The sequence below is a fragment of the Palaemon carinicauda genome, chromosome 37 (genome assembly GCF_036898095.1).
Source record: "Palaemon carinicauda isolate YSFRI2023 chromosome 37, ASM3689809v2, whole genome shotgun sequence".
In the NCBI taxonomy this organism is placed as follows: Eukaryota; Metazoa; Arthropoda; class Malacostraca; order Decapoda; family Palaemonidae; genus Palaemon; species Palaemon carinicauda.
The window spans coordinates 16,401,570-16,426,380 of NC_090761.1; the positions used below are offsets into that span (position 1 = coordinate 16,401,570).

The 24,811-nt window shown below is 45.5% G+C and overlaps 1 protein-coding gene across 5 annotated transcripts in view; it reads left to right on the forward strand.

The window, feature by feature from the left end:
• LOC137629464 (uncharacterized) overlaps nt 1–24,811 on the forward strand; it is a 190,343-nt gene that overhangs the window by 143,327 nt on the left and 22,205 nt on the right. The window contains exons 1-2 of one of the 5 annotated variants that reach the window (XM_068360772.1): nt 14,738–14,905; nt 15,036–15,302. The exons of the other annotated variants lie outside the window; for them this stretch is intronic. Of the exons in view, the coding sequence (XP_068216873.1) occupies nt 14,840–14,905; nt 15,036–15,302 (333 nt within the window). The 5' untranslated portion in view covers nt 14,738–14,839. Of the gene's footprint in view, nt 1–14,737; nt 14,906–15,035; nt 15,303–24,811 lie in introns of those variants that run through there. 5 annotated transcript variants of the gene reach the window in all.

Below are 24,811 nucleotides of genomic sequence, written 5' to 3' on the forward strand. Positions count from 1 at the left end.
ACACACTGAATGTGTATTTGAATAGAACTTCCAATAAGTCCTCAGGGCCCTTATTTATTAGAGCGAATGGAGGAACCATTACCTTGAAAGGGATCAGACAGCAGATTCTGTATTTCATTAAACAAGCTAACCCAGAATCATTCCCTCATGTTCACGATATACGGGCAGTAGCTACATCTATTAATTACTTTCACCATATGAACTTCGATGAACTCAAAAAATATACAGGCTGGAAGTCCCCAGCAGTTTTTAAATGCCACTATTTAAAACCTTTGGAAGCCCTTAAATTTGCAACAGTGGCAGCAGGGAATGTGGTCCCTCCTGATAATCACGATTCAGAATCATAAGGTCTTATTCTATCCCTTCTCTTTCCCTCTACCTGCCTTACTTATTGTCCTTACTGTAGTTTTGTTTTGTTGTTTTTTGCCTGGGCTACACCCTTGTATTATCAGATTGTAAATAGTCACTTAATCTTACGGCACTTAGTTGGGCATCATATTGCTCTCCCCTCTTTTATTTCATAGATTGGAATGATTTGTTGTAATTACCTGATTTAATTTTCTACCTTTTATGATAAAGAATTGTTAAACTACTTATTTTGGAATACTTTTATTTTTACATATATATATATTTACAATTTGCATTAAATTATGTTTTTTGAACTTTAGACTTTAATTTATTTTCCTTCTCAGGTGTTGGTTTCCAAGCTTTGGGACCATTTCTCTTGTACTATTTCACGGAGCGGCACAGGTTGAGCCCAGAAAAGGGATTTTGACGAAGGAAAAATCTATTTCTGGGCGAGAGACCTGTGCCACCCAGTGAACCCACCCTCTGCTTTCCCTCCCAGAATTGGCCCAAACTTGGGTGCTACCCTTGTTCCAGGTGCTCTCAAGGAACAAATGACTACCTGGCTAAGTCAAAGATTGCGGAAGATTGTCTGACAATTTCCTCCAATTATAAAAATATATACAAGTTCCAAGAAGGGAAAAGGGTACTAGGGATTAAGGGAGTGTAGTGGTAGATCATTCACTTACCACTGCATTCGCTGCTACGAATGGACCCAAAGTGTAGCAGTCCTCATGGAGAGTCTGGACACGTTTTAGATAAAGTGATGTGAATACAGATTACTTCTCCAAAACTTTGTATTCATCATACTTTGCAGAGAACGATTTTGTTTAAAAGCTATAGAGGTTGCCACAGCTCTAACTTCATGAGTCTTAACTTTCAGGAGCTTAAGGTCTGCCTCACCACAGTGTGCGTGAGGTTCTTTAATAAAAAGTCTTATAAAATATGATAAGGCATTTTTGGACACAGGAAAAGCAGGCTTTTTGACTGTACACCAAAGAGCTTCTGAATTGCCTTTTAAACCTTTAGTCCTGTCTAAATAGAACCTTAGTGCTCTAACAGGACAAAGAACCTTCTCTAGCTCCTCACCCATCAAATCAGAGAGGTTAGCAATTTCAAAAGATTTTGGCCATAGGTGAGGACGACGTTTGTTCTTGGCTAGAAATTCAAGCTGCAGGGAGCATATAGCTTTGCCGTTTCTAAAGCCAATGTTTTTGCTAAAAGCATGAACTTCACTGACTCTTTTAGCTGTTGCTAAGCTTACTAAAAATAAGGTCTTTTAAAGTCAGATCTTTAAAAGAAGCAGAGTTCAAAGGTTCGAATCTGTCACTCATAAGAAATTTTAAAACCACATCTAGATTCCAGGCTGGTGAATCCTGTTGATGTTTTTTAGAGGTTTCAAAGGATCTAAGGAGATCCTGAAGGTCCTTGTTATCCGAGAGGTCTAAATGTCTATGCCTGAAGACCGCTGCTAACATACTCCTGTACCCTTTAATGGTTGAGGAGGAAAAATTGTGCCTTCTTCTAAGCTCTAAAAAGAAATCGGCAATGTGAGCTATAGAGGTATAGGATGAAGAAACTGAGTTAGCTTTACCCCATGCTCTAAAAACTTTTCACTTGGATTGGTACACCCTGATAGTAGAAGTTCTTCTTGCTCTAGCAATAGCCTTGGCTGCTTCCTTCTAAAATCCTCTAGATCTTGCGAGTTTTTCGATAGTCTGAAGGCAGACAGACGTAGAGCTTGGAGGTTTAGATGGTTTCTCGCCAAGTGGGGTTGTCTGAGAAGATCTATTCTCAATGGCAAGCCTCTTGGAACATCCACTATCCATTCCAGTACCTCTGAACCAACCTCTTGACGGCCAGAAAGGGGCTGTTAACGTCAATCTGGTTCCCTCATGAGACACAAAATTTTGTAGTACTTTGTACAGCACTTTGAATGGAGGGAAAGCGTACACATCTAGGTGTGACCAGTCCATCAGGAACGCGTCTATGTGTGACGCTTCGAGATCCGGAATTGGGGAGCAACAATTCTATAGTCTTCTGGTATTTGAAGTTACGAATCGATCTATGAGAGGGCGGCTCCAAATCATCCAAAGTTTCTTGCATACATCTAGATGCAGTGTCCACTCTGTGGGGAGAACTTGATTCCTCTTGCTGAGGCTGTCTGCCCTCACATTCTTTTCCCCTTGAATGAATCTTGTCAACAGGGATATCTTCCTTTGATGTGCCCAAACGAGAAGAGTTTTTGCTATCTCGTAAAGAGGCCTCGAATGCGTTCCCCCTTGCTTCGCTATGTAGGCCAAAGCTGTGGTATTGTCTGCATTGATTTGTATTACTTTGTTCAGTACTAGTTTCTCGAACCCCTTGAGAGCCAACAGGAATGCTAACAGCTCCTTTTAATTGATGTGGAGACTTTGCTGTTGTTTTGTCCACAGATCCGAAAACTCTGACTTTCCTAGTGTTGCTCCCCACCCCGAGTCCGAGGCGTCGGAAAACAACTCAAGGTCTGAGCTCATTTGTTCCAAAGAGAGACCTTCCTGGAGCCTGTTTATGTTGTTCCACCAACGAAGGCACTCTTTTATTGGTTCCGTAAGAGGAATGCTCTCCTTGTCGAGGCTGTCCTCTTTGCTCCAATGGCAATTGAGATGGAACTGAAGGGGTCGTAAATTTAGTTTCCCCAGACATACAAATTGTTCTAGTGAAGAGAGGGTTCCCAGGAGACTCATCCACTCCCTCACTGAACAAAACTCCTTTTTTTAAATATTAAACTTAGCCGGTGAATATATAAATAGCTGACGTCTCCGACGGTCGACAGATTCCAAAAACTCGCGAGCGATCGCCATGAAGGCTGCCGGGTGTGCCCACCAGCGCCGACTATCGGCCAAATACCGCATATACTTCTCAATCAAACCAGTTCTTCTCTGTCGGTGTTAAAGACAATACTGGTTCCGCTCGCGCTTGACCTCGAGTTTTCTACCGATTGGTGAAGTACTTGGTTTTGGTTTTATTGCTTTCGCCGTGTTGGATTATTCAATACTATCTTCAAAAGAAATGCTTTTGAAAGGAGAGGAAAAGTTTTTGCCCTTGCTTTTTTAATCTCGCTCTGGTTTTTCCATAGAGAAAAGATGGCCGACCCTTCCCTCAGTGTACGGAAGTGTGTTAAAGGCTTTCAGTAATTATTTTATCACTTTATAAATTATTGTTGATATTTATAGATTTACCTCTATATATTTTATATCTCACCCACCTTTATTAGGCCTCTTCGATTAGCTTTCCATTTATACTGAACACCGTGATAAATTTTATGTTTTTGTTTATATGCGGCCTTTGCCTATTCTTTGTAGGCGGTCCTGACTTGGAAAACGAAGTTAAACAACGTTGAGCCCATTCAACTTTTATATTTGTTTAGATTGATGAGATGAATATTTTTAGAAAATATCTTAAGAAATTTATTCTTTGAATAGTCTTCGTGCTGTTTTTCAAAGATGAACTAACGTTTGGTTTATTTATGCTACGCAGTTTGCGCTCTATTGTTACGATTGAGAAAGAGAGAATCACGGTTTCACTTTGCAGAAAGAGTAAATCGATTTTGACGTTTTGTTCATTCTTCTTTCAAACTGAAGTTTTTTAGATACTAATTTAAAGGAACATGTTAATTTTCAATTTCTTAGTCCTTTTAGTTTTTTCCTTTAGTCAAATAACCTGTTATTGACGAAGAGTGAGTGGGCCATTCTCTTGTGAGTGACAAGAGAGAGAGAGAGAGAGAGAGAGAGAGAGAGAGAGAGAGAGAGAGAGAGAGAGAGAGAGAGAGAGAGAGAGAGAGAGAGAGAGAGAACGATCCGATCTTTATTCTCGTCCCAAGTCTCTGTACAAGGAGTTTGGGAGTAAGTAACGTTGTTCTCGATTCAGATTTTTACTCTCGTCCCAAGTCTCTGTACGGGGAGAGAGGTTAAAACGTTTTAGTTTTTATTCTCATCCCAAGGGACTGTATGGTGAGAGATTGAAAACGTAGTCCTTAGTGAACTAGTTTTTAGTCTCATCCCCAGTCACTGATCTTTTTAACTTTATATATTTCCGTTTTATTCGATATAATGTATATGTTTATTGATTTTTGCATGTGTTTCATTTTGTACTAATGTGCTTACATTATACGACTTATTTCGCAATTCTAATCTTTTAATTTAAGGGAGAATTGTGTGCTTCAGGTAGAAATCAGCTTTATTCATGTCTAATGTGAAATTATTAAAAAATGCGATATCAGTGAAGAAAGTGCGAAAAACATGTTCAGTGTGTGGAGGGTTCGTTTGTTCGTGCTTGTCGCTTGCCTAGTCCGAGACCTCTTTCAGGCTCCCCTGCACCAGGGAGAAGGAATGTCGTAGGACCTAAGGGAGTGAGAGGTGTAAACCAACGAACAGACGTTCCCTCAAAGGTATCAGACGTTGCTCGTCAAGCACGTCCTTGCCATAAGACAGGAGAGACGAAGTTTCTCCTCTTGTTCCGATGATTCGTCTCTTTAAAAGCCTGGGCGTAAGGTTTCGAGACGGTTGAAACGTTTATTAGTTCCTTCAGAACAAGTAGTCACGATATAGCATCGATCAGCAGTCACCGCTGTTACTACGTGACGTTTGAACGTCAGCCACCGCAGTCACAGGTTGATCCGAAGTTAAGTGTTTTGCAATATTTGCTGTTTAAGCTTTCTTCTTTAATAGAAGCTTACGATCCTGTTCCTGTGCGAAAGGATCCTTTGCTTTTTGTACGTCACGGTTCTGGGATACGTGATTCAGGTCTTCAACCTTCTAAACGAGCTTTGTTACGTCACGCTGACGTTATCCCTAGTGACAGCTTTGCTGTTTAACGAGATGCGGAGCATAAATCTCGATGTAACTTTGATCGCTTTGAACGTCAGCCACCGCAGTCACAGCGTGACGTTGAGCTGCAGACACCGCAGACACGGCGTTACGTTGAGCGGTAGACACCGTAGACATGACGTGACGTCGAGGGTCAGTCACCGTAGTCACGATATAGCATCGAACAGCAGTCACCACTGTTACTATGGGACGTTTGAACATCAGTTACTTCTGTCACGACGTGTAGTAGAATAACATTCTCTGCAGGCACAACGTGACATCGACCCTCCAACTTTAACTTCTGTTCATATACAAGTTGATGTAGCCTGTCAGGCTTTTCCTTCACGCCATTCTGAAGATAAATCTCCTTCTCGCAAGACTTTAGATTTATCAGATGATGTGCCTTCTGAAGAAGTTGATGACCCCCTTTCAACTAATGTACCTTTGGGGAGTCATTTAGAAGAGGAGTAACCTAGGGTGGTCCAACAATCCCTTGTTTTATAATTATGAATTTCTTTAGTGAAATTTTGTCCTACTCGTTTTGTAACGGCTGCTCCGCCGTCTGAGTTTACTCTTGGCATAACTTTCTTCGACTCCTACATTTACGAAGTCAGTTCTCTCTTGTTCTTCCAAGAGAGCCATGCTCTTACTGGGAGACTGGTTGGAATCCAGGAGAAGTTTAGGAAAGTCTGCTTTTGCTTTTCCTCCTTCTTAATTAGCTTCTCGCTCGAGCGTCTGGTGTGACATAGGAGAAGTTCTCGGTTGGGGAGTACCTGCCTCTGCCCAGGGAGACTTCTTAAGCCTAGTGGACTCTCCTCGTCGTCTAGCCATGAGACGCTCCAAGATTTTATGGTCTGCTTCAGAGCTAGACCATCTCCTGTTAGGAGTTTTTTCGAGCGTTTGAAGTATTTATTTGTTGGATTGGTCCCTGGGAGCCTTAAGTAAGAAGGTCTCTCCAGCTGTCAATGTATTGCTGTACAATTATGTCATGCATGAACAAGGCTATCAGGGATGGCTCCAATGATCTGGCAGCCACGTTCACTGCAGGAGTACTTAAGATGTAAGTGCGCTCAATGTGTTCATTGTCAAGACAAAGTTCACGATGAAGACTACCAAATCTGTCTTGGCAGCAGTAAGGGAAGGCGACTGGATGGTCTCTCTCGACCTTCAGGATGCATACTTCCACATCCCGATTCATCCAAACTTTCAACAACATCTGAGGTTTGTGGACGGGAAAGTAGTGTACCAATTTCGAGCACTGTGCTTCGGCCTCATTCCTGCTCCTCTTGTTTTTACAAGGCCCTTGCAAAATGTAGCAAGCTTTCTACATTTTTTGAGGATTCAGAGCCTCCCTTTATTTTGACGACTGGCTAATCAGGGCGTCGTCTTTAAATCGCTGTCTGGAGAGCCTCTAATGGACATTAGACCTAACCAAGGACCTAGGTATCATTGTGAACGTAGAGAAGTCGTAACTTACAGTACTCCATCCCAGACTATTCTTTATTAGGGAATGGAGATACAGTGTCGAATTTTTCGGGCCTTTTCGTCTCCCACAAGAATGGAACAAGCTCTGTTAAAAGTCCGTCACTTGCAAGAGAAAAACAGTTGCTCTGTAAGAGTTTGAACGAGCCCCGTGGGAACTCTTTCATCGCCGGAGTAGTTAATCTCTCTGGGAGACTCAACCTTTGCCCTCTCCAGTTTCACCTACCAATCTCTCTTGATAGCTCACTCGGTAGAGTCACTGTAGGCATAGTTTCCAGCCGCACAGGTGGGGGTTCGAATCTCCACCCGGCCAGAAGCTGTTACCATAAAATGAATTCCAAGTGGATATATATTCCCAAGAAAGAATTTGGTATTAAATTCCGTTCGTGGGTGATATTTACATATATGTATATATATACATATATATATGTGTGTATATATAATTTTTGGAACAAGGAGAAGGGCTTAGAGAGTATCTCTTTCCCAATCTCCAACTCAGTCTAGACATGTCTGACTTGGTGGGACAGCAACATCAGACTTCGAGAAGGTCTTTCTCTTGCGTTCAAGAACCCAAACCATGTGTTGTATTCAGATGCATCGGATTTGGGTTAGGGAGCTCCACTGGACAGTCTGGAATGCTCGGGTCTTTGGTCCACGGATCAGAAGGAACTCCATTTAAGGCAAGTAAAATCTCTCTTTTGACGAGATTTGTGCAAGGAGAAATGAATGTCTTGGCGGACTGCCTCAGCAGAAGAGGACAAGTCATCTCCATGGAGTGGACGTTGCACAAGACTGTGTGCGAGAAGCTATGGATGACATGGGGTCAACCCACCATAGATCTTTTTGCGACTTCACTGACAAAGAGGCTCTCGACTTACCGCTCTCCAGTTCCAGATCCAGAGGCAGCCCACATAGACGCTTTCCTGCTGGACTGGTCTCACCTGGACGTTTATGCCTTTCCACCTTTCAAGATCCTAAACAAGGTGCTGCAGAAGTTCACCTCTCACGAAGGGACCAGGTTGACGTTGGTTGCTCCCCTCTGGCCCGCGAGAGAGTGGTTCACAGAGGTACTTCTATGGCTGGTAGACGTTCCAAGAAGTCTGCCGTTGCGGATGGATCTCTTGCGACAGCCTCACGTAAAGAGATTTCATCAAAGCCTCCCCGCGCTTCGTCTAACTGCCTTCAGACTATCGAAAGACTCTCTTGAGCTCGAGGGTTTTCGAAGGAGGCAGCTAAAGCGATCGCGAGGGCTAGAAGATCCTCTACCATCAGGATCTATCAGTCGAAATGGGAGGTATTTAGAGACTGGTGCAAGTCCTCCTCTATTTCCTCTTCCAGTGCCTCTGTAGCGCAGATTGCGGATTTTCTGCTTTTTCTGAGAAACGGTCGCTCCCTCTCTGCATCCACCATTAAAGGCTACAGAAGCATGTTAGCTTCTTTTCAGGCATAGGGGTTTGGATCTTTCTTATAACAAAGATCTCCAAGACCTGCTTAAGTCTTTCGAGACTTCCAAGGAGCGTCATATTTCGACTCCTGCTTGGAACTTGGACGTGGTCCTACAGTTCCTTATGTCAGACAGGTTTGAACCACTAAATTCAGCCTCCCTGAAGATCTTACCCTCAAGACACTTTTTTTGGTGCGCTTGGCTTCGGCAAAAAGGGTTAGTGAGATACATGCTTTTAGCAAGAACATCGACTTCTCCACTAATAAAGCAGTATGTGTTCTTCAACTTGGTTTTTTGGCCAAGAATGAACTTCCGTCTCCTCTTTGGCCTAAATCATTTGAAATCCCCAGTCTTTCTGAGATTGTGTGGAATGAAGTTGAAAGAGTGCTGTGCCCCGTTAGAGCTCTTAAATTTTATTTATCCAGAACTAAACCGCTACGAGGTTGTTCAGAGGGTTTATGGTGTTCCGTTAAAAAGCCCTCTTTGCCCATGTCTAAGAATGCGTTGTCTTATTTTATTAGACTTTTGATTCGGGAGGCACACTCTCATTTAAGTGAGAACGATCGTAATTTACTTAAAGTCAAGGCTCATGAAGTTAGAGCGATAGCAACTTCAGTAGCGTTTAAGCAAAATGGATCTATTAAAAGTATTATGGACGCGACCTTTTGGAGAAGCAAGTCGGTATTCGCTTCATATTACTTGAAAGATGTCCAGACTCTTTATGAGGACTGCTACACACTGGGACCATTCGTAGCAGCGAGTGCAGTAGTGGGTGAAGGCTCTCCCACTACATTCCCTTAATCCCAATATCCTTTTAATCTACTCTTGAAATTTTTAATCTTGTTTTGGGTTGTACGGGAGACTAAGAAGTCTTTCGCAATCTTTTTGATTTGCGGGTGGTCAAAATATTGTTTCTTGAGAGCGCCCAGATTAAGGGTATTGATGAGGTCCTGTTATACGGGTGTTCACCCTGGATATAGCAGCTCCTGGGAGTCTTTCAGCATCCTAAGAGGATCGCTGGGCTTCGTGAGGATAGCGGACTAATGAGGCAGAGTAATCATCAGAGTCAGCTTCCTTACTAGGTACCTATACTGTACTTAAGGTTTTTTTTTTTAATATTTGTCAAAAACTCTTGAGCATATACGCCTTTATTGTTTTAATACTGGTCTCTACCCACCACCATGGGTGTGAATCAGCTATTTATATATTCACCGGCTAAGTTTAATATTTAAAAATGATATTTTCATTATAAAATAAATTTTTGAATATACTTTCCCGGTGAATATATAATATTAAAGGCCCTCCCTTCCTCCCCGATAGAGACCCTATGGACTGAGAAGAACTGGTTTGGTTGAGAAGTATATGCGGTATCTGGCCGATAGTCGGCGCTGGTGGGCACACCCGGCAGCCTTCATGGCGATCGCTCGCGAGTTTTTGGAATCTGTCGACCGTCGGAGACGTCAGCTATTTATATATTCACCGGGTAAGTATATTCAAAAATTTATTTTATAATGAAAATATCATTTTAGAAAGGCACAAAGCCTTAGGAGAGCTAGCTGTATTCTTGCAGGTGATGGAAAAACCTGAAGAGTCAGACTGTGAATCTCCATCCCCAAATAAAGGATCTTCTGTGAAGGGATCAATTGAGACTTCTCTGAATTCACCAGAAGTCCTAGCTCCTCTGACAGACTCATTGTCAAACTCAAATCCTCCAGACAGCGATTGAGTGAGGGGCCTCTTAGTAGCCAATCGTCCAAGTACAAGGAGGCTCTGGTGCCTCTTGAGTGGAGCATTGTTGCCACATTCATCATGATCTTTGTGAAGACTAGAGGGGCAGTGGTGAGGCTGAAGCCTAAGGCCCCAAAACTTGAATATTATTTCCAGAGGTCTAAGGATAGGACACAACAATATGTCGTTACAGACACACCCTCTATGTGAGAGGTGGTGCTTAGCCCGAAACAAAGAACTCAAAACTGGACAACTTCCTCCCATACACGAACCTTCCGGTAGTTTGAAGTTCGGATGGATGAGGAAGTAGAAGTAAGCATCCTGGAGATCTAAAGAGATCATCCAGTGGACCTTTTTTACTGCTGCAAGCAAAGTCTTATGAGTCTCCATAGAGAGGTTTTGTCCTCTGGACGTAGCTTGAACAGTATGTGACTGACGTTGGACGTCACGGTTTGTTTGACGTTCGACGTCATGAGCTTGTTGCTCGATGTCACGTTCAGCTTGACGCCCAATGTCGCGCTTAGCTGCCTAGGGATCGTCGCCGCACTTGGAAGGTAAACACTCTATGACACGCTTGGCCGTTTGATGTCTGGTATCAAGAGAAGACACTCAATGGGATATAGAAGCCTTATCACGCTGTTCAAAATTAGCTTGTTGGTAGGCCGCCTGTGCGACAACGGGTCCTGAAAAGAATCATGACAAACCAACGCTTTGCTAACAGCAGGCTGATAAGACTGCATAAAAGATAAGAGCCATTGCTTCATGCCAGCAGCATAGTCAAACTAGGATCAACATTAGGTGACACCGGTGTAGAAAACTTTGATCGCGAACTCGCCTTCCTCATCGCTTACATCACACTCCGCATTTCAGCAGAAGGAAAACAGTCTGGTGGAAGCGGCGGTGCCTGTATTGTAACACCAGACTCAGGAACAAGATCCTTATCAGTCTGAAATAAAGCTTTGCCAACTTCTGACATCCTGACAGGCTGTATACAGGAAAAAAGGGGGGACTGCCTTCTCTTACAAAAGCCCTAATGCACTTCCTGCTGTTGCACCTGAACGTGTTGCTGCACCAACATCTGCGGTTAGGTTCTTTATGCTGCACTGAGGACGCGCTAAAGCACTGCTCTATCAGCACTGTCTTTTGACTTTGTTATTTTTCTCAGAATGATTTAATGTTAATTTATTCTCATCATTTATTTATTTCCTTATTTCTTCTCCTTACTGAGCCATCTTTCCTTATTGGAGCCCTTAGGCTTATAGCATATTGCTTTTCCAACTAGGGTTGTAGCTTGGCTAGTAATAATAATAAAATAATAAACAGAGACTCCTTTGCCGTCTTCCTTAGCGAAAAACTCTGAAGGCAGAACGAGGAGCAGCAGGTACAAAAATAAAATGGAAACTCTTCAGAAAACTCTCATGAGTTTCTGAAAGTCACTCCCTTCCTCCTACAAGTCTCTAACCTTGGTAGAGATGTCTTGTTTCCTAGGAGTCAACTCCTTAAGGTTCTGAATTCTGCCTCAATGCTTAAGAGGTTTAATTCTAGCTCACCCACCCAAGAATTAGTTCAAGCAGGCCTTGGTCTGAGAACATATCTTTTTAGTTAATATTTATTTCTTAATATAGCGCCTGGCGTAACAAAGTTCCAACGCTAGACGCTCATGGTCATGTAGACATCAAGTTCTACTTTATGTAATGCAAGCTCTTGACGCTCGGCGCCACGTGACTTTCAGAAGAATAACACTTGCGATTCAGACGCTCGGAGCTATGCCGATCGCGTCTAGTGAAAGCTAGATGACCAACGCTCTGTTGTTGTCACACTCAGCTTGGCACGAGGCGCCATGCTAAGCCACCTGGCGAGCGCCATCATGCTCAGCTGCTTGGCACACGCCATCAAGTTCAGCTCTTTTTAAGAGGTAAGAACATTAAATGCTCATTACCTGTCAAGAATGATTTTAATTTTGTTTTCAGCTTCGTGCCTGATGCGTGATATCGGTTAAAGTCAGAAAACACTTTTACCTCGCCTTACCTACGGCGAGGGCGAGCGTTCTGGAGATCGTCAACAGAAAACGCTCGAGGGGACTTCTGCTCGGGTCTTATATGACGGTAAGCGCCAGGCTAAGCCTCTCGCTTCACTTTGCCGCTCGACTTAACTTCTCCCATGGGTTCGGGAGCTTGAAAGAGGTCTAAGGCTAGGATAATGACAGGTCCGAACAGAAGCACCCTCCACTGTATTGAATAAAATTCACTGCACTAATTTAGCACCAAAAATTTGCATTTTTGACTCTTTGGTATAAAACCAAAAGTATACGGGCCCTTAGAGGGAGAACTTACTATTCTGTCAAGGGCTTGAATGGGAATGCAACAATTAATATTAAGGGGTTCCAATAAAAGACGAATAGTTACATTTAACAATTGGAACATTTATAAATATTATACGAATAAATTTTGTATTCCAAAAACGAACAAGTAAACAACAATCCAAAGAATTGTGAGACTATATCGATTGTCATGAATACTACATTGTATAAAAATTAACTGAATGCTAATTCTCTTTAATCTTTGTAAACAGATTAATTAATGAAAAAATACTAAAAGGACCAATATAATTGGAAAATGACATATTCCTTTTATCTAATATAATTTAAAAACTTAGTTTTTAAAGAAAAATGTACTTTTCATAAATATTGATACAAAGAGTATTACTGTAACGATAGACTGATGACTGCGTAGCGTAAATAAACATGAACGCTATAAATATTTTATAAGATAGTATTTACTTATCATTCTTTGTAGAAAAAGAAAGAAAATGCCAGTCATACTCAAGCTTATGTCAAATGACTGTGACGTCATCGATGAGGCGAGATGTTTACCTATCGCCATATGCTTTCGTTAGTTAAAAAATAGGTTGAAAAATTTCCAGTCCTACTTTTTACGCTATAACATAGCGCTAGAATATAAAACAAACACCCAATAAGTGAATGCTCAACCTCTTAACAAGAGTACTTCACCAAGGTACAGCTAAAATCCAGATTAAACACGAGTAAATTCCATTTCTATGTAGCCAGTATGGCGACAGAAGGAAATCTGATACTAGGAGGGATAGTTCGACCTAGCTCCGTGGTGGCGCTAGTGTATACCTGGCATATCTCTGCAATTGCTGCGAGTTTTGAATTTCTGCTGGACAGAAGCATAAAGCTATTTCTGGGTCGACCTGTGACGCCCGGTGAAAAGAGTCCTTCTTTACACTTTTCTGATATAAATACAGTACTTCCAAATATACCAGAGAAATTAAAGTATGGAATGCAGAGGTTACTACCCTCGCGCGAACACCCTGTGGGTGTCGTTTATAAAACAGGGGCGTGTGAAAACCACTATTCACAGGCTGTCTCCCATTTAGGTAATTCCTTCATCAAAGGGGAGGGCCGTAACAGAGGCCCTATCTACTTTACCTGGACTATCCTACCGTCGCCCGACGCCAGCGCCACCTAGACTACATCCTTCTGTTGGACTTCGTAAGCGCCGTTTGTTTGTTGAGTGCCGCTTGGATTTTTAGCTTTTTTCGTGTAATTTCATCATGACCGAGGCTCTTCTTACTCCTGCACCAATGTTAAGTACCATAGATTGTTTTGACAGGTTTGTTAGTACCGGGCTAGTGTTATATTTATTCATTTGAGTGTTTTTTAGTGAGTACAGTTTTGGCCTTCCAGGATAATGGTGGCCATTGTTCTTGTACAGTTTGGTGTTTTCTTGTTTTGCCCGTTGGTACTCTTGTCATCTTAGGTTCATTATCCTTTTAATTTCAGGCCTTATGCCATTTATATTATGATATTTTGAACCGGTTATATTTCCAGTCTTGGTACTTTTTAGCGCTTACGAGTCCGTATCCTGGCGAACCAAGAATAGCGATCGAGGCTTTGTTATAGATAAGTTGTTCCGATTGGCGGTATCATATTTTCGTCAAAATTTTACGTTTTTTTTTTTTTTTTTTTTTTTCCCCCACTATTCTTCGTTCGCCTCTTTTTATTATTTTTTGTTGGTCATGGACCTGTATTTGGAATGTGAGTTAAGGTTCGTTTTATTGTTTTGTTTTGGTAACCACGAGAGAGAGAGAGAGGGAGTTCCCGTTTTCTGTGCATATGGTCACGTGTCTCCCTCTCTCTCTCTTTTATGTTAGTTTTACCTAGTACGAGAGGTGGGAAGCCCGTTTTCTGTTCATTCAATCACGGGTTCTCTCTCTCTCTCTCTCTTCCCCCTGCGGGAATTACGGTTTGTGTTTATTTTACATGTTTATTTTTTGGTTACTTTTAGTGTATTTTGGGGTTAGTGTTTTGATAGGTCCTGTCGTGTGTGAGTTATTCGGATGGCCCGGAGTCGTTATTAATTCCCCTAGTTCCATCCGCTCCCCACTACGGCCTCGGGAATTGGTCCAAACTCCTTTACTACTACGCCATACCGTGAGGGGGAACACGTTCCCTCCGTTTGCTATTTAACTCCGGTTTCGACCCTCCCCACACAACTTATTCTCCCCCCTCCTCCGGGAGGTCTCCTTCAGAGTATTTCGTAGATCATTCTACTTGTTTATATAATATAATGGGGGTATTTATTTAGTCAAGGACCTACCATCGGGTCTCCGGCATACCGACCTTCCAATTACTAGTTACTGTTCTTGTGTAATTACTGCGATCTCCGGCTCACACTTTTTATAGTTTGCTCCGCCTCACTACGGAGTGGATCACTCGATTAATTATTGTAGTATTACACGGGACTTCGGCCCCCTTTCAGACGAACCGTAGATTTTATTTTACTCTCAGACTCTTTATAACCTGTGTTGTTATCTCAGAGTTTTCGAGAACAGACGGACTTATGTCTTCTTTTTATTACAGAAAGTGCGATGTGCCGCCTCCTTTAGTGATCCGGTAGGCCATGATGTCTGCCGGTCTCACGCGCATTGCGCCATCCCCTTCGTCCGTGAGCCGGGCCAGTCCCCTTACATGGTGTGGTTCCCGGAGGCATGCACGCTGTGTTATGACCTTACGTCAATCCTGTGGAATGACGATGTGAGTATTTTCAATATTAGTTGTTATGTTGATAACATATTTTATGACTGTCATTCTTTCTGTATTACTGATATTTGGTACTATCGGGGATTCTTTCCGTCAATCTTTATAATATTCTCATCTCTTCCAGGTCGACGAGGAGCTTCTCCGGACCGCCAGAACGAGCCTCCGGGCCTGGGTCTCAGGCTTTGGCCGTAATGCTCCTTCTGGATCCCCCTACCTCCTTGATGATGACATGGGCTCCCGTCTCTTTCCGGGCTCCTCCTCTGCGGCGGTTCCCTCTATCTTAGCGGAACCTATCATGGAATCCATCAGAGCGACTATCCCCCAGGACGAGAATCTACTCTCAGGAGACGTCGCCGATCTGAATATTGGCATCGAGCCCATGGATGAGCAGGTAAGTAGTACGGAGTTGGCAGACCCTTTTCTCTCACCCTCTGTATCTCCTGCTTCTTTCCGTGGCTTTGATAAACCTCAGGCTTCTACTTTGGATCCCTCTCTATCTATACGACCCAAGGTGAAGCCCCTACACAATTACAAACCTAGGTCTCGTACTTCAGCTGTGCCAGTCGCTATATCTCCGGTCCCAGGACCCTCCACTACTCCCGACATCCCTATGGGATCCAGGCCTCATCCTCCCAAGAAAGGAAAGTCCACTAAGACTAAGGCTTTGTCAGAGATCAGTCCCTCGGTACCACTGTGGACGGAGATGATGGAAGGTTTAGCGAGGACTCAGATGCAGCAATCGGGGGCAATGTCGCAATTGAAGGATATGGTAGCCAATATACTTCGCGTGGGGAACCAGGCTGCGGCCCCGGTAGCACCGGATCCTTCTAAGTTGCCAACTTTCGAAAAGAACAACCCATGGAGGTTCGCTCTCCATGCACCCTACATCGATGGTACTCTAACCCTAGAGGGATTCGGGACCCGCCCTCTAGATGATCTTGAATTTTTCCCTCCGGGGCTCCAGTTCCCCTTCAATGGTTTCGCCCGGCTGAAGGAACATGCTCTTGTTAGGATGGATAAAGTCCCTAAGGAGACTGTCATCTTCCCTAAGGAGCAGGCCTAAGCCGTGTGGGCTAGGACTCTGGCTGACTGGGGTTGCGTCAACTCTAAACGGACCCAACCTAAAGGGCCCTATACTATCTTTACCACACCCCAATCCGTTCCGATTCCTCTTACGGATAAAGTGGCCAGGTTGACCATCCAATCGGCCAAGGAAGGCTCCCCTGTTCCTGTCCTCAAGGAAACGGACTCCACCTCGGTGCTTCTTCCGGGCTCTTCCGCCCTTTGGAGGGATGCTTCGGATACTTTTTCAGTGAATAAGCTCGACCCGGACTGCGTCTCATCTCTCTTCTCTGAGAAGCTTCCCAGGCTACCGGATCGCCTTATCAAGTCAGAGCTTGACGATTGGAACAGACTCGCTAGGTCGGTTCACACCATGGTCTCAGCAGAAATATTAGTCTCCCTATACCCGGAGGAGTCTCTATTCCGGGTGTTTGCTAAGAACAACCTCCAGACGTTCCAGTTCGACCTGCACGATTTCTGGACATCCAGGATAAACTGCAGGAAGTATGTTCTGGCGGAAGCTTCCATTAGGCATGAACCGAATAAGCTCATAGCCTCCTCCTGTTGGGGCAAGAACCTGTTTCCACAGGAGGAAGTAGACAAGGTCTTGCAAGACGCGGCTAGAGCTAACCAGAGCTTGCAAGTGAGATGGGGCCTTTCGACTAAGAGGAAGGTAGACTCAGGGAAGCAGTCCTTTTTCAAAAAGAGACAACGCTTCACCCCATACATGACCAGTCGTGGCCAGTTCCATCAAGGCCCTGACTCGTCAACTCCTTCTACTTCTAAGACGACTACTCCGCATTCTACCCCTCCACCACAGGTGGTCTACCTTCCTGCTCCCCAGGGTAACCACCCTACCCCCATGGCTCCTTGGATGACCTCCCCAGCCTACAATCCAGTTTACGAATCCTCTAATACCTTTCGAGGATACCTTAGAGGCGGCAACAGGGGTAGAGGTCAGTTTCGCCACCAAGGCGGACCAAGAACCAGGGGTCCTCGTGGAGGACAAGGGTCTAAATTCACCCCCTCTCAATGAAAGGAATCAGGTAGGAGGGAGACTATACCACTTCCAGGACCATTGGACCTTCAGTCCTCGGGCCCACAGCATAGTGTCCAAAGGCCTAGGTTGGAAATGGTCACAAGGTTCTCCACCTCCAGCAGTGACCTTCTTCCAGAAACCGACTCCGATATTGGAAGAATACACCAAAGAATTACTCAAAAAGAAGGCCATAAAGAGGGTACGGTCACTGAAATTCCAAGGACGACTGTTCACAGTCCCCAAGAAGAATTTGACGGCGTTAAGAGTGGTCCTGGACTTGTCGAAACTAAATTCTTACATTCTATGCGACAAGTTCCGTATGTTGACTGTCTCGCAGGTACGGACCTTACTTCTCCGTGGGGCCGTCACCACCTCTATCGATCTTACAGACAACTATTATCACGTACCTGTAGCTCGAAACTTCTCCCCCTACCTCGGATTCCACCTAGGCAGGAAGGCCTTCGCATTCAGAGTCATGCCCTTCGGTCTCAGCATAGCCCCCACGATATTTACAAAACTGGGGGAGACAGTGCTCGAACAACTCAGGAACCAAGGGATCAAAGTAGTTGCCTATCTGGACGATTGGCTAATCTGGGAGAAGTCTATCTCAGAATGCAACAAAGCTACAGCCAAAGTGATCCAAGTCCTCAGCCAGCTAGGCTTCAAGGTCAATTTGCAAAAATCTCGTCTACAACCATCAAATCGTTTTGAATGGTTAGGCATCCAATGGGACCTCAAAAATCACAAGATCTCTCTTCCTTCCAAGAAAGTCAGGGAGATAGCGGCAAAGACAAAAAACTTTCTCAAGCACAAACAGGTGTCCAGAAGAGCCTTGGAAAGAATCCTCGGCTTACTTCAGTTTGCATCAGTGACAGACCTCTTTTTGAAAGCCAAACTCAAGGACATCAACCGGGTTTGGAGAAAGAGGGCTACTATACATTTACGAGACAAAATCTCGTCGGTTCCCTCAATCCTGAAAGAGAGACTTCGGCCTTGGTCCAAACCAGAGAACCTTTCCAAGTCAGTTCCTCTGCAATTCCCTCCTCCTCAAGTGACGATCCATACAGACGCGTCTCTCAGCGGCTGGGGGCGATATTACAACCAACAGGTGTTCCAGGGCTCCTGGTCACCCGTCATGAGACACTTCCACATCAATGTGCTAGAAGCTATGGCAGTGTTCTTGACCCTGAAGAGGCTATCCCCTCCACGGTCCACCCACATCAGGATAATCTCAGACAGCACAGCAGTAGTGCACTGCATAAACAGAAGTGGATCAAAATCTCCCAATCTCAACCAAGTCTTGGTCTCAATTTTCACCTTAGCAGCAGAAAAGAACTGGTTCCTGTCTGCGACTCGCCTTGCAGGAGTCCAGAACGTGATTGCGGACTCACTATCCAGGACAAGTCCACTGGAGTCTGAATGGTCTCTGGACGTGAATTCTTTCCGGTGGATTTCCAGGCTGGTTCCCGGCCTCCAGGTGGATATATTCGCGACACAACTGAACTACAAACTCCCTTGTTATGTGACCCCAAACCTGGACCCTCAGGCATACGACATGGACGCGTTAATCCTGGATTGGAACCATTGGAAGAAGATTTACCTTTTTCCTCCGGTGAATCTTCTGATGAAAGTCCGGTGAATCTTCTGATGAAAGTCCTGCACAAACTATGCTCCTTCCGGGGAGCAGTGGCTTTAGTCCAAACTCAGACTGTGTCAGATTCCTCAAGAATAGCCAAAACCCTAACTTTGTGGATTTCATGAAGTTTGCAGCCCGCAGGGATGCAAACATTGACCCGGAAAATGTCCTCTTCATAGAATCAGACAAAAGGGATTCCACAATTAGACAATATGATTCGGCCGTGAAGAAGTTAGCAGGTTTCCTAAAAAATTCAGATCATTCTCGCATGACCTCTAATTTGGCCATCTCATTATTTAAGTCCTTGTTTGACAAGGGACTGGCAGCTAGCACGATAACCACGGTTAAGTCGGCTCTAAAGAAGATCTTCCTCGTGGGTTTCAATATTGATCTGTCGGATTCCTATTTTTCATCTATTCCGAAGGCATGCGCTAGGCTCAGACCTTCGGTACGACCACAAAAGGTCTCTTGGTCTCTGAACGACGTATTAAAACTAGCTCCAGACACGGATAACGAATCCTGCCCCTACATCACTCTTCTTAGGAAGACCTTATTTTTAACGGCTTTGGCTTAGGGTGCTAGAATCTCAGAATTAGCAGCTCTTTCACGTAATTCCGAAAATATGGATTTCCTCCCGTCAGGCGAAGTTCTACTTTCCTCAGACAGGGCTTTCCTAGCTAAAAACGAGGACCCACAAAATAGGTGGTCCCCTTGGAAGATTATTCCTCTTCCCCAGGATACTTCTCTGTGTCCCGTCACTACACTAAAGGCTTTCTTGGCCAGGACCGCCAACTGCTCGTCTGGACCCTTGTTTCTCAGAGAACAGGGAGGTACTATTTCCATTCAAGGCATCAGGCAATAAATCCTTTACTTTATTAAGGAGGCTAACCCAGAGTCATTTCCTCATGCTCATGATATCCGTTCGGTAGCAACCTCCATCAATTATTTTCAGAATATGAAGTTTGATGACCTGAAGAAGTATACAGGTTAGAAATCTCCTATGGTTTTCAGACGGCACTATTTAAAGAACCTACAGGCCCTCAAATTCCCCACAGTTGCAGTTGGGAGTCTTATCTCCCCCAATAATCTCTCCATTCTTCCTTTTCATCCATCTCTCTCCTTCTCCCTCCTGCCTGCCACTCCTGCCACTTCGCCGCTCTCATGGGTGGGTCGTTTAGCCCTAGAATTATGTTACCATTTCTTTTTACCCTGGTTATTACCTGTTAGTATGATTAACCTTGCCTTATTTTATTTCATGTTAATGTTCTTTAGCCATGTAAGGATTGATTTTGTGTTGTGATTGATTCAAGGGATGATTCCTTGTTTCTCTTTTTTTGTTACTCCATCTTTGGGATTCCTGTTTGAGCTAATGTGTTTTATTTTTAGTTTGACTACCTTAATATAGTATTTTGTCCTTGGTACATGGTGTTTGACTTTATCCCTTTTATTTGATACTGTTTTTGGGCTTGGAAGGCATTCTCTGGTACATTTTCACTGGGTGTCACAGGTCGACCCAGAAAAGGGATTTTGACAAAGGAAAAATCTATTTCTGGGGAGATACCTGTGACGCCCGGTGAAACCCTTCCCTTACGTTGACCCACCCTTTCTCCTTTCCAAGCCATAGTTCTTGCAGAAGGATGTAGTCTAGGTGGCGCTGGCGTCGGGCGACGGTAGGATAGTCCAGGTAAAGTAGATAGGGCCTCTTGTTACGGCCCTCCCCTTTGATGAAGGAATTACCTAAATGGGAGACAGCCTGTGAATAGTGGTTTTCACACGCCCCTGCTTTATAAACGACGCCCACAGGGTGTTCGCGCGAGGGTAGTAACCTCTGCATTCTATATTTTAATTTCTCTGGTATATTTGGAAGTATTTATATCAGAAAAGTGTAAAGAAGGACTCTTTTCACCTTGCATCACAGGTATCTCCCCAGATATAGATTTTTCCTTTGTCAAAATCCCTTTATTATGTAACAAGCGGGTAAGTTTAAATGTTTAAAACTGAGTTATCAGGTGCACCTGTAGTGGGGAAAGCACCAAAACCTGATAAATCACCACCTGTTAATAGGAAAAGAGAGAGACCTCCATCTCTCTCACCCCCATCCATTAAAAATACCAAAGTTATGACCTCAAATAGATATGATGTTCAGTCTGTTGATATTTAAGATCAACAGGAAAACTTCTTAAATCAATCAAAAATTCAAGTCGAGGTCCACCATCCCCCTCAAGAATTAGTTAAAAAGAACATTGAAAAGGTTAATGTAAAACCTAACATATCAAGACCCACACTTTAGAAGCCCACAAAAAATATTTTGTTCCGTAACCGAAATACAAACCATGCTATTTACAAAGGGGGGGGGGGTATTACTTTTAGCGTAGCTGAAATGGCGAGCCATTAGAATTTAACGAGGGTGTATTACCCCCGCGCTAGTTAGCGGGGGGTAGGGGAGTGGTAGCTAGCTACCCCTCCTCCCCCTCACACACAGGTGAATACCCACTTTCACTTTTGGCTCGGACTGTGACAGACGTCTCTGTCTTGGTCCTCGCTTGGCAGCCATTGTCTGTTTTGTCTTTACTTAATCGCTTACTTTTCTTTTACTCAATATATATGTAAACATGTTTTCATGTTTGTATATATATTTGAGTATAGAAATAAGTAAGTTTCCTTTTCAGATGTGTGTGTGTGTAGTGTACGATATCTACGTGGAGGCCTCGGCAGTTAGGCCACCACGGCGTATTTTTATGGGTGGCTATCGAGTTTGACTTATGTCTTTCTCTCTCTCTCTCTCTTGAGGTCGTTCACCCTTTTACTACGTGTTACTACGCCCTTGTAGCCTAGCTTCCTTTCCGTGTGGGGGGTTGCTACGCCGTACGTTTGTCTTAATTAGTTATGAATCTAATTGTAGTTGTTTTTTGTTTTTCAGCTTGTAGAACGATTCCTTTCGGGGTTTTCGTTCTTTCTTTAGTGTTCATTCATTTTTAAATTACATAATTACATAGTTACATAATTATAATTGTTATAATTCTGTTTTGGTTACAGCTCTCCTTCCGCGAGTGTAAGTGGTTGTGAGGGCACGTGCCTGTTGTGTAATTCTTGTTCCTTTCCCTCGGGATTCCTCTTCGGAGCCTTCCCGGGGGAATGAATGTGTACTAATATTATTTGTTTTATTTTTTTACAGTTACCGATCTAGTTCGTTTCTGTAATATAGCAACAGTGTGAGCTGTCTGGTTGAGTCCTGGGGATTCGGCTGTTGCTGCCTCCCCCCTTGTATTTTCGTCAGGGGCGTGTCTCCTTCTACTGGTAGTACTCCCGTGACGACGGACAGCTCTCCAGTTCATTTTAGAACACTCAGGAGCCTTGCCTCCTTGGGCGGATAACTTTCCTTCCGAGGGAAGTTTTTCCTGTCCAGGCTTGAGTTTTTCCCTTTTGGGGGTTCTTCTCTTGCTTTTTTTTCGTGCGACTATGCTCTTGGTGCTGAGCGGTCGCACCTGCAGTTTCGCTCAAGGGGCTGGGCAACTGCAGGAGCTCCTCTTCGGAGGATTGCTCCTTTTAGGTCACTGGCTGACCAGTCTCTTCCACGAAGTGTTTCTCTTTCGTTCGCGAGAGAGTACACTCATAGAGACTCCTCTTCGGAGGTTTCTTCTGTTGCTGTTGCTGTTGGCCTCCCTCGCCGTAAGGCCCACCGTCCGCCTCGTTGTAAGGGCCTCTCATCTCCCTATAAGGGTGCTTGAGGCGCCTTTTTGGATCTCCGTTTGCCGCCTACAACTCCTTTTTCTCGATCTTCCGCCTTGGTGCAGATGGACAGCAGTCTGATCTCGTCTTCCGACGGGCAACGGTCTTCCCGACGGACAACGGTCTTCCTGACGGACAGCGATCCTCCGACGGACATCAGTCTCCCGGCGGACAACGATCCCTTCGGGGCAAAGGGTTGCCCCCACGGGGGTTCTTCCCTTGCGTGTCAGGGTTTCCCTGCGCGCCCTTCTGCTCATCAGCGCTCTCCTGTTCGTCAGCGCTTTCAAGATGATCTTCCCTGCGGTTCCTGTTGGTTCCTGTTACGCGCCCTGTGCGCCAACGTTCGCCCTCGCGATCTAGAACTTCGGTTCAGGTCAGGGTCAAGGACTCTTCTTCTTTGCGCAGGCTTCCATGCGTAGCCTTCTTCTCGTCAGCGATCATCAGCTCGCCAGCGATCATCAGCTCGCCAGCGATCATCAGCTCGTCAGCGATCATCAGCCTGCCAGCGATCATCAGCTCGCCAGCGATCTCCGGATCGCCCACGTGTGTTACAGCCGGCACGCCAACGTTCTCCAACACTTCTGAAGGAACATGGTTCGCCAGCTACTAGCTCACCTGTGCATGCTGATCGCCATCGCGCGACCCTCAACTGCGGATGCTGATCGCCATCGCGCGACTCTCAACTGCGGATGCTGATCGCCATCGCGCGACCCTCAACTGCGGATGCTGATCGCCATCGCGCGACCCTCAACTGCGGATGCTGATCGCCATCGCGCGACCCTCAACTGCGGATGCTGATCGCCATCGCGCGACCCTCAACTGCGGATGCTGATCGCCATCGCGCGACCCTCAACTGCGGATGCTGATCGCCATCGCGCGACCCTCAACTGCGGATGCTGATCGCCATCGCTCGACCCTCACCTGCGGATGCTGATCGCCATCGCGCGACCCTCAACTGCGGATGCTGATCGCCATCGCACGACCCTCAACTGCGGATGCTGATCGCCATCGCGCGACCGCACACCTGCGAATGCTGATCACCATCGCTCAACCCTGCACATGCTGATCACCATCGCGCGACCCTCAACTGCGTATGCTGTTCGCCATCACGCGATCGCCCACCTGCAGATGCTGTTCGCCATCGCTCGACCGCCAACCTGCGCATGCTGATCGCCATCGCACGACCCTGGCATGCTGATCACCATCACGCGACCCTGCGCATACTGATCACCATCGCGCGACCCGGCGCATGCTGATCACTGCTCGCGATCGCTCACCTTCGCATACTGCTCGCCAACGCACGATCGCTCACCTGCGCATACTGCTCGACCATCGCGTCGGCATAACACAACGCGCCATCGCCAACCTGCGCGTTAGCGCTCACCAGCTCACCATCGATCGCTTGTTGATCCATATCGCCAGCGGTCCTCCTCGCCCACGCGGCAGCGCGTTTCCTCGCCATCGCGCTAACGCTTGCGTTCGCCGCCTCGGACTCACTCTCATCCACCTGCCCACCCTCACGACCGCTCGCCTGCGCGACCGCTCATCCGTGCACCCGCGCGACCGCTCGCCCGTGCAACCGCGCGACCGCTCGTCTGCGCGCCCACACACCCACGTGCCTGCACGTCTACGCTCATGCTCTCCAATGTTCGCCCACGCGCGAACCAACGGTTTTTTCCATCGCTCCGTCGCGCGAACCTACAGTGTTCTTCGCACAAATGTCGGCTTATTTCTTGCAGTATCCATTGCTCGTCTATGGGTTAACGCTCGCCGACCACCAGGAATTCCCGTCGCGTGAGCTCCAGGGCAATTGCGACCACGATTCCCAATGGGGTTTTCGCAGCATGACCAGCCTGGCGAGTTCTTCTGGAGCGTATTTCGAGAACACTGCCTCACCCCGTAAACACAGAGCATGGCACTTGCAAGAATAGGAGAAACTAAGGGAGATCTGAGCAACACTCCTCTATTCCTGAACGTGGGTTAGCCCTTCCCCGTCATTCCCTGGAAGGATTTTTGGCGGGGGGGCTTTCCGTTCGAGATTTCTCCATCGGACAAGGGGTGACTTCTTACCTCTTCCTCTGGGAGCTTACCAGGTTCTTTCCCTCCTCGGTTACGGCCCGAGGTTTGGTTCAAGGAAGTTATAGGAAGATCAAGGGTACTTTCCCCCTCTCGAGCTCAGGCACCTTGGCCTTTCGTCGTTAAGTATCTAACTTGCGGACAAGCTCGATGTTGTACCATCTGGACGCGCTGACTGAGGGCTTCCTTCGGGTGTCTCATCTGTAGAGGTCGACGACCTCAGACACCCTTCCATCCTTGAGAAGAGTTTGTTTGTGCCCAAGGACAGAGACTTAGACAGCTGCTGTGCGGAGTAAATCGACTTCCGGTTTCACTCCTCCAAGGCGCTTTCTTCCAGACTCTGCAGGGCTCCAGCGCC